Source organism: Rhamphochromis longiceps, linkage group LG19, assembly GCF_057381845.1.
Source record: "Rhamphochromis longiceps isolate RC_006_pf linkage group LG19, R_longiceps_female_GT1.1, whole genome shotgun sequence".
NCBI lineage: Eukaryota > Metazoa > Chordata > Actinopteri > Cichliformes > Cichlidae > Rhamphochromis > Rhamphochromis longiceps.
This window is the reverse complement of record NC_140575.1, coordinates 16402328-16412544: the sequence shown is the minus strand read 5'-3', so window position 1 is coordinate 16412544 and position 10217 is coordinate 16402328. Positions and strand designations below refer to the sequence as shown.

Genomic DNA, 10217 nt, shown 5'->3' with positions numbered 1-10217 from the left:
AATGAAACAGCTGAGATAAGATATAAGGCCAGCATGGGGATAATCATTAACATCTCAGGCCTGCTTGCAATACCAAATATTATCAGTTCGCTGGTCAAAGGTTTCTATTTCATTAGAAGACTTGATATTAATGGAAAATTGCTTTAATTGATATTTCATTGAGATTTTAATACGTGCACACATAAACGGGGTTCCGGGTAAACGCCATGGCAATTTAAAACAGACCCACTCCATTATTTTCGACCTTTCTCCAGGACTGACAGCTGGTCTGTTGCTGTGGCAACAAGGCAAACGCGCGCACAAAGACGACGTCATCACTATGCGTTTGTTTTGCGAGAGAGATGGCGGTCTAGTCTGGTTGTGTTTACTCTTGGTAAAAGTTTAGTGTTTTGGTCCGTTGCGAGTCCGTATTTTTAATTGAGCTTGACTGCTTCATTTAGTTAAAAGCTAGCCGAGCTTACACATTCAGTCACAATGAAGTCAGACGTGGAGGAGTTAATGCCGAGACTGCTGCCCGTGGAGTGTGGATCCGGTACCGTGGGCGACCTGGACCTGAGCGGACCGCCGAGAAACCCCCAGGAGTACCTCCGACAGGTCCAGTAAGTGCATCGCAACCTGAAGAACACACCTCTTATTAATGCTCGCGTCTAATTAACTCCTAGATTCTCTTTGCCTGTTTTCTCTTTGGTGTGTTAATGTATTAGTTGAGGTGGTCGGGCTGCTTCAATGAACTTTTTTCCTTTTGGACAGGCTGGAGGCTTCATTGTGCCCAGAGGTGGTGGTCGCTCAGATTGACCCCAAAAAACTAAGGAAGAAGCAAACAGTGAATGCATCTGTGAGTAAACTGAGAGGCAAATGTATTGAGACTGGTTGATGCTGCAGATGTATGACAAATTAAAGGAAATGACAAAGCCCTGACCCTGATAGTGACAGGGTTCATTAGCTTTGTTACTCTGTGGTGTCTGCAAATCAAAGCATTTCAAGTATTTTTACCTTGATGTGAGCAGTCAGTCCCACTCATCATGGGTGTGAATGTCCTCATAATGTTGGGCTTTTAAATGATTTCTTTGAATTTTTCATTTTTTTTCAGGATGGAATGATTTTAAAGCATTCACTTCAATAACCTTGAAAAACAAGAATTGGGTGCACAAGTTTTAATTTACTTTTGATTTTCTGTAATCCACAAAGGGTCAAAACATTCATACCCACGATGAGTGGATGGAAACTTCTGAGCACATCTGTACGAATCTTTCTTAATATCTTTTCATAGTTTTCACTGCACAGTTAGAAATGAATGATAGGCTCTGAAAAATGTTGTGCTGTGTTCGATTTTTACGTTGATCATGTAAACAGTATACAGCAGTTCATTTGGCAAAGAAAAGAAGATGCTATACAAAATAAAACATAATACATCTCAATAATGCTTCATCTGTTCTGATTATTTCTCAGTTACATTTTTTGTGGGGTTGTTTTCTGGTTTTTAGGTGGCAGGGTGTCATGCTGCTCCAGTGGGTTTCTCCCCAAGTCTAAGATGGCAACAACAACAAGTCAGCAATTTCTCTGAAGTCAGACAGGTAAGAGCCTTTTTGCTGTTATGATATTATAGAATAGCGAAGCCTAACAGAATTCACTAAAACTTTTTGTAGGTCTAAATCCGCACAAATTTGTACAAATGGATATTTGACAATTTATGAACTTTTGTTTACATTTACAACATTTTTTTTCCTTTAGAGTATCACAAGGCACAGGAAACACTGGACCAGTCAAACTCTAGATGACAACGTGCTGATGGTAATGTGGTAATGTGTAAATTTTAATGCTTCAGCATGCAATGCTTTCCTCTAATAACCAAATAAATACTTTGTCTTTCTCCAAGAGGCAAACTTAAAAACAGAATTCATGTTAAAATTTTATGTATGCTCGTATTTGTATGTTACAGCCGAAGCTAACGGATGAGGAGGGTTGGAAGAGGTTTTGTTTAGGAGAGAAGGTCTATCTGGGCACTTCATCCTCCCACACAGATGCAGAACCAGAGCCAGCACTGGACTATAGCAAGGTTATATATGTAATGGCTATATCTCAATGTTTTGTGTCATCATGAATACAATCTGTAAGATTTTTTGACAGTAAAGAAGCTGTCGGTCACATCTATCACCTATTGGTTAATGAGGTTTTGTCACAAAGCCTCCAACTGAGCACTGAAACTGGACCTGAAACCACACACTTACAAGTAACAACCTGTGATTGAAAATCTTCCTAATAATGCCAATAATTAAAAAAAAATCACTTCATGTTGTATTCAGTGTGAGTTGAAACTAGTGACTGAGTCATCAGGGAGTTGTGGGCCATTTCCCCACAGATTTCTATGTAAACGGAAGTGTTTTTATTTAGAGTGAAAGCACTTCAGCATCGGCGTTACTTTTCAGATCCAAAATGTGTACTGCTCTATTTACCTCAGCATTTCTCTGTCTGTTCAGATGGGGTTCCCTCCCTTCCTAAGCATCATCAGCAGGCTAAATCAGGTAAACGATCCCTCTATAGACATTCAAGATGTTCTAAACCAGTCAAAGCCTGATTAGAAGATATGTGTGTTTGCGTTTTCCCACCTGTCTACAGTCTACAGTGCTGATGGTGTTGGAAATCCTCATCGGCTGGTTCGAGGAACGAGAATTTGTTCCACAGTTGGTGAGTTTGATGTATTAGCACCACATTTTTATGCTGATTCCGAACTCCACACGCATTTATAGTCATCCTGTGTTGCATTCAAGATAGATATGAGCTGACTATGCATTCCGCACAGATATCATGAAACCAAACATTCCTTCAGCTTCTGTCTTATGTTTCAGATATAGAAGGTGATGGTTTATTGGCTGCAGTTATTGTGAAATACTTGAGTTTGCAGTCTATCTTCTTGTTCCAGGGGCGCTGGTTGTATGCTTTATTGGCCTGCTTGGAAAAGCCTCTGTTGCCCGAAGCTCACTCATCCATCAGACAGCTTGCACGGAGATGCGCCCAGCTCCGCAGCACGCTGGTAGGCCACAATCCTACCATCTCCTGTAAAGCACTATCTCTATGTGCTATCACTCCATGCTTGAAACGGCCACAGCAGGCCATGTTTTTCTCGTTTTTTGTTGAAATTTGATGATATTTGATTTTATTTACTCTGAGTCTTTTCCCTGCTTGCATGACTTCACAGGACAGCCAGGAAGATGATAAACTACCCGCCCTCAACCTGCTCATCTGTCTTGTTGCCAGGTAAGGTTCTCTGTATTTTTCTTATATGGAACTCTGTGTAGAGAAAAACCCCTAAATGTTTTTTGGTTTGTTTTTTTTTTACCACCAGTGTCTAAATTGTTCAGGGTGATGATACCATGATATTGCTGTCTGGATGTGTACAGAGGATGCAGCTATACTTACTTCCTTTTGTTTTTACTGCAGGTACTTTGAACAGAATGATCTGGCAGATCAGCAGGAGTGAAGCCAATCTGATCTGTTTAACCTCACCAACATATGGAGGATCATATTGTTAAGTCTGGCTGCAATGAAAGCTGAAGTTCGAAAACAAAGAGACTGGATTACAAAAACACATGTTTTTATTTGTAAGGTATTTGGTTACCTGCACAGAGCAGCGCTGGCACACAGGGACTACAAGAAAATGCAGCAGGATCAGGGCTACTTTTTTCAAACAGGTTTATGCTTTTCTTTGTGCGTTTATATGTGTGTAATTTAGCTCTAAATAAAAGTTTTCTATTATCTGTGATTTGTAAGAAAACTGTGTGTGTGTGTACATCATTGCTGATTATGTGTATGCAGGTTCTCAGTCATCCAGGTCATTTTATGGCCATGTCTGTTGTGAACAACCATCATTGAACAGGTGTGGTGGCTAATGACTCCAGCTATCAGCCACCTACAATACAGTCCCAGGTGCTTCAACCCCCTCACACATTGCCTCAAGTGATCTTAATAGCTCATGATAGGGTGGGGCAAGGCCTCACACACTGGTTTCATCCTTAATAGTGTGTGAATGTGTGTATTACTGAATGCAGTGTAAAGCGCTTTGGGGTCCTCAGGGACTGAGTAAAGCGCTATACAAATGCAGGCCATTTAATCCCAGGTGACAATGACTCTCACCTTGACTTGAGATGACTTGTGATCAATAGTGTGTCAACGACCCTCAGGGGCATAATGCCCCACTAAGTGTTTAGTACCTGGAATTCTTCACAACCGTGAAGTCTTGTTGCCTTCTTTTCTCAAGCTAATTCCACTTTTTCTGGTCATCAAGCCCTTGTGATCATGTCAAATAGATTCTTTAAAAATGACAATTTAAGAATGACTTTAGACATGACAATTCCTCATGGATATACAGTGGAACCAAATATACTGCAATGACAAATCCAATCAGGTACACTTGGGTTCCTAATTAAAAAAAAATTCCCAGATACTTTAAAAAAATGTTTCTAAAAAATAAATAAATGAAACAACATGGACATAGTTTGTGCTCAGTTCTGCATGTTTTGTAGGGCTTCCTTCACTACATCCACGAATCTTCTCTTGAGGTCTCCTGGATTTCCTCCTTATTTGCAGCTCAGCCTTCTACATCTATCCCTCCTCTGCACATACCCAGACCATCTCAGGCTTGCCTTTTTTGCTCTACTTGTGTTGGTCACTCCCAATGAGTTTTTGCATTTTAGGGCTGATTACCCACAAAATACACCAAATCTGTCTTTTATCCCATCTTCCTTCTCTCACCTCAACCAGTCGCAGCAGATGGCCCCACCCCTCCCTGAGCATGGTTCTGCTGGAGGTTTCTTCCTGTTAAAAGGGAGTTTTTCCTTCCCGCTGTCACCAAAGTGTTTGCTCATAGGGGGTCATATCATTGTTGAGTTTTTCTCTGTATGTATTATTGTAGGATCTGTCTTACAATATAAGGTGCCTATAGGCAGCTGTTGTTGTGATTTGGCTCTGTCTAAATAAAAGATTGACTAGATCAAACATCTTCAGGGTTCAACTACATGCTTGAAAACTAATTCAGTTCCACGCCATTAAAATAAGCATGATTGTGTTTTTGTAGTACATGTATTTGAACTTAACCACTGTTGGCGCTTCGCACATCCTTAGGAAAGTATAACTTGTATTTTGAGGATATTTTTGCCTGAACTGTGCAATAAACTGAAGAGTGTGATGTATTTAAAAATAAATAAAAACAAATAAGAATTCACACAAACAAGCATATTTTCACTACTTCAACTTTATTTTGAAGCAGATTATCAGTCATTAACCCCACCCCAGCAAAAAAGTTTCAATCCAGTATTTGAGCAAATCACGCTTGACATTGTTGAAAACAGTGGAAATAAATGGGAATAAACAGTGTTGTCACAACAACATGAAACAAAAGTAATGTATGTGAATGACCACCATCAAGAGCCCACCCTCTTCATTATGCTTAAGATGAAAAAGAGAACATTCACAACCTTCTTCACTGTGTCACAAAGACCTGTGTAAAGACCAAATCTGAGACTAAGGATAAATCATTTGGAATTTACACCTTTACTGTTTAAGGGGTTCAATTAGAGATGGACTCTTTTTCCTCCAAGTTAAAGATGGAGGAACTGGCCACCAGCAGACCCCCTGATGTCAAAACTATTTTATGAGGAAACAGTTAATGTTGGAAGTAAAGAGTTGGAAGCTTATTTTCCATCAGTTTTTACAGAAGCTGAAAAAGAACCAGATTAGCGTCGCTTGTCCTTCCTGTCTCTATCTTTATGCTCCCTATCGCTCCGGGACGACCTGCTCCTTCCTTCCTCGCTCCTCTTCGATCCCCTCGAGTCCCTCCCTCCTCCGCCACTCCCTCCTCTCTTGTGGCTTCGCCTCTCGTCTCCCTTCTTCCTGTCTCTATCTGAGGGCCTCCTCTTGCGTTTGCCGCTGTCTCGGCTGCGGCTGCTGGATGATGAGGATGAGGAGGAAGAAGAGGATGATGAGGAGCGGCTGGACCCGGAGGAGGAAGAGGAACTTCCGCTGGAGGAGGAGCCAGAGGACGAAGAGGAAGAGCTGTTACTGCGACTGCGGCCTTTCCTCGATTCCTTTTCCTTCTTTCTCCCTCTGCCGCTGTCCTCCTTAGCTGGGGCAGTAACAGGGACCTCCTGGGAAGCAGGTAGTTTTTGTGGGGGTTCCTCCTGCGATTTCCCCTCCACTGCCTGTCTGTCAACTGTGGAGTCCTGGACCGTAGAGCCAGGGACTGTGGACACTTGTGCAGGCACACTAGGGGCTGACGGGGGTTCTGGGGTTTTAGATGCCCCATTGCTCACAGGAGACTCTGCTGCTGGTTCCTCAGCAGCGTGGCTGGGCTCGGGCTGATGGCTGGTGTTTTCGGCTTCCTGGCTGCTTACAGCTGGTTCAGAGGACTTGCTGTCCTGGAGATCTGTGGGCCCCTGCTTGCGTTCCATCTCCACCCCTACATCCTTACCCCTGTCCTCCTCCTCTACTGCCTGCTCTACCTCCATCTCCTCTGACTCTGGACTACCCTCTTTGTCTCCCTTCTTCTGATCCTCTCCTTCCCGCTTCTCCTCACTTAACTCCATCCCTTCCTGCTCTTCCTCTACCTTCTTAGACACTTCCTTCTCCCCTTCCTCCTTCTCTGTCACCTTTCTATCCCTCTCCTTTTCCCTTTCCTTTTCCTCCTCCTCATCTTCCTCCTCTTCTTCCATCTCTACATTGCCCTTATTACCTGTCACTTTGACTACCTGACCTGCTGGCTTACCCTCCTCCGGCTGCTCCGTCCCTGTTGCCGCTGTGTTGCCGTCCTGTTCGCGGTTTAGTTGTCGACGGGGACGCGACTCCATCTTGCTGAGGTGTTCAGCAAAAGCCTCACACCTCTCTTCAAACACAGCTGTTGAGAAAAAAAAAATCCTCATGTTATTTAGTAGACAGATCCCCTGTGACTATATAACACCGCCACAACACTGTCAGTGCACTTCCAAAAATAAATTCCCACTCACCATTTAGTTTCTTGGTGGATTCATCGAGGAGTTTCTGTGTTGCGGAGCACATTTTTCCAGGCAGGTAGAAGATATGAGGCTTGGTCTTTGTGCGAATGTATTTCACCAGGCGATTATTGTGGCTGGTCCACTCCTCTTGCTTTGGATGGGGGAAAAAAAAAAAAAAAGATTTTACATTTCCCATCATTCTAGCTACAAAAAAAGATTTTAAAAGACTAAGTATTAAATTAGATGTTTATCAAATTACAATTTGGTGTGAAAATTAAGCAGTGATAAATGAAATAGACATTTAGTTTGGCCGAATCAGTAAATCCAGTTTCATTAAAAATAAACAAAACCCCACCACTTTCATGCTAGTCCCACTTTCAAACAAATACACCGTCTTACCAATTGAGCCAATTCCACTTTCTGCTCCAGAAGTCTCAACTCTGTCTGCTTGGCTCTCCTCTCCTCAAACAGCTCCCTCTTTTCATTCTCCACCTTCTTTCTCTCAGCCTCAGCCTGAACCTCGAGCTTCTGCTCAATCTCAGAACGCCGCTTTTGCTACAGGATGACAAAAAGAAATATGAAGCAGAACAAGAAAACAAAATCATGGAATTTATGACTTCATCAACACAGAAACCTATATTTTCAAAAATACTGTTCTCATAACCAAGCAAAAGATGAATCTATTCCTCACCTTTTCTGAAGAGACATTTGACTCCTGCTTGAATTTCTGCAGGGTCCCCATGAGCAGGCCGAACATGCGCCGATTCCTGACCAAGACAACACAAACAACACCATCACACACTTAATTCTCAGCTGTAGACACGTTTTGCCATTTGCCAGATGAAATTAAACCAATCATGGCTCAGGCTATTTAATAACCAACTCTGAATGTAAAACTAGAGTTTAAGAGCTACCTCTGTTTTCCCCTCTCATCCATGGTTTGGTCCTGAATGAGATCTCGGCGCGTTCTCTCTTTGGAGGTAGCTACTACAGACGACTGCAACGCCGGCTGAAGGAAGGACAAGAAGCAAATGTTAGGATTTTTATCACTTCAAAGCAGGAAAAAAATCCACTGTGAGAAAGCAAATACTGATCAGGTATTTTTGACAAAATTACCTTTTTGACATCATCGTCATCCTCGGCGTCGCTGTCGTGACGCATGTCCCTTCTGGCCCTCTGGTCCCCTGCCAGCCTGCAGCCACACAAAGATCAAATACTCATAAGAGATGGTACTTTGAAATCAAGACAAGGGAGGAAAAAAAAAAAACTTACAGAAAGCTGAGAATTAATTCAAATAATGCCTCACATGTGCAGAAATACCACCCACCCCAAACAAGAACCATATTTTCTTACACTTGTTAAATAATCTTAATATTAAATGAAGGGTTTCAGGTAAAATGTGTTACACAAGCTCCAAAACTAGAAACTACCCAATCACTATATTATATTTCAAGTCGAGATCTCACCTTAGCAGGGCTCCTTCGATGTCCCTTTGCTTGGCAGGAGGGCCGCCGCTTCCCATGTCTGAGAGACTGCGTCTGAGAGAGGACAAAGAGGAAAACTTTAGAAATGCACAGACTGAATTTTTAAATATTTTAAACTGTTGAAATAATTTATTCTACCTTTTTTTGGAGAGACACAAAGAAACTCCAAGGAAGCTGATTCTGTTCATCTGGTCGTGTTGTCGGAGAAATGCTTCACTCATCCAAGTGACTGAGCTCAGACTGAGCTCACTCTAGGTTTCCCCAACCTTTTAAACTGTTTATTTGCATAATGACCAAAACTACCGTTAAGGACCAACAATGGGCCCTGAGATCAGTTTCATTGTCCTTAAGTGGTCATAGCACTTTGCATATTAAATCACTTGAATGAGCGGCCAAAAGTTTCGCCCACTAAAAACAACGCCCTGATGAACAATCAACTTCCTGGGATTTAATTACTTGGACGACTGAGCATGCATCAAGACAAAAACAACAATTTTCAAACCCTCTTTGAACATTTAACTGAAACACCAGTGGTTCCTTTACAGACTGAATCATAAAAACATCATAGACAAATGTGATTAACATTTATCTCCAACTCCATGTTTTTGTTCTTGGACTCGGTTATAGTGGGTGTGGATGGTTCACATTTAAAAACAAAACCCCCAAGGCAAATTATCCTGCAAAATGGGGCAGCTACTCAGTCCATTACAGTTTGTAAAGTTATATAGTTTCTGCTTCTGATAATTAACTTCCCCATAGCCGTTAAAATGAAAAAAGAAAATCACAACAATTCCCCTTTTTAATGTCTAACTGATGAAATCAATATGATTATAAGTGTGAAGGTTTGAACTGGTTTGTTGCTGGTTACAGAATGCAAGGCCATGTATGACCATTGTATGACCATGTATGACCATTTGTACAATAGCAAAACAAGGCTTATTTAAGAAGTGACTTGACGCCAAGTCTCACATTTAATACAATGTGGAAGATGTGTGAGGGGTGGGGGTGGGGTGAAGTACTGTTGTACATACTTTTCAGATCACACACTAAAGTTGAAAATCTAAAGCTCTTTTTTTTTTCGGGAGGGGGGGCGCAAAGATTTACCTTAGCAGGTTTATTCCTCTGCCTCTACCACCTCCTCCAGGGCCTGCCATGGGGCCTCCAAGCCGACGGATCTGACCCGGCCTGCAAGCACAGCAGACACCGAGGTTAACACAAAAGAAAGAATACAGTCTGACAAATAAGACTCACGTTAACATTATGCATTTGTGTTGCTGCAGAACCGTTGTATTATTAAGCAAGACAAAGTGATGTGCCGCCCGGACGACGCCTCCTGCAGGGCCTCGACTCTGTTCATCTACCAGATTTAATGTCCCAACTCAATATTTAAAGAAGTCACTGATTTGGTTCATTTTTATTCGTTTGATGCGAATAAATTAGGATGGTAAAAACATATGTGCGACACAAAACAATGAGGCGGTGCTGTTTGCAGGTTAGCCGACCCACGCTAACTTAGCACGCGTCGACTGAGTACAGCTCTCCAGCTTCACTCCAGGAACTCGCTAAAAAACTAAATAACCAGTTAAGCTTTTTACCTTGATTCATTAGGATCACGTCCGGTCAGTTTACGAATATTATCGTCCACATGCTTCAAACTTTCCTTGGCTTTTTCTAGCTGGTCTTGTAAGCTCCGCACTGCCACCGCCATCTTGCTTCCAGTTAGCGCGAATCACGTCTTCGTCCTCTTCTT

At 42.1% G+C, this 10217-nt stretch overlaps 2 protein-coding genes across 2 annotated transcripts; one reads left to right on the top strand and one right to left on the bottom strand.

The window, feature by feature from the left end:
• Positions 1 to 311: 311 nt before the first annotated feature.
• On the top strand, positions 312 to 3772 carry gemin2 (gem (nuclear organelle) associated protein 2). Its single transcript, XM_085390568.1, has 10 exons — positions 312 to 599; positions 751 to 835; positions 1485 to 1574; positions 1732 to 1791; positions 1940 to 2056; positions 2478 to 2522; positions 2617 to 2685; positions 2921 to 3031; positions 3197 to 3255; positions 3439 to 3772. Exons 1-10 carry the CDS (start codon positions 475 to 477, stop codon positions 3476 to 3478), a joined length of 801 nt encoding a protein of 266 aa, XP_085246694.1. The 5' UTR covers positions 312 to 474; the 3' UTR covers positions 3479 to 3772.
• Positions 3773 to 5232: 1460 nt separating this feature from the next.
• On the bottom strand, positions 5233 to 10217 carry pnn (pinin, desmosome associated protein). Its single transcript, XM_085390567.1, has 9 exons — positions 10063 to 10217; positions 9572 to 9652; positions 8450 to 8521; positions 8100 to 8175; positions 7898 to 7992; positions 7675 to 7750; positions 7383 to 7538; positions 6996 to 7134; positions 5233 to 6886 (listed from the first exon to the last, which is right to left on the bottom strand). Exons 1-9 carry the CDS (start codon positions 10173 to 10175, stop codon positions 5730 to 5732), a joined length of 1965 nt encoding a protein of 654 aa, XP_085246693.1. The 5' UTR covers positions 10176 to 10217; the 3' UTR covers positions 5233 to 5729.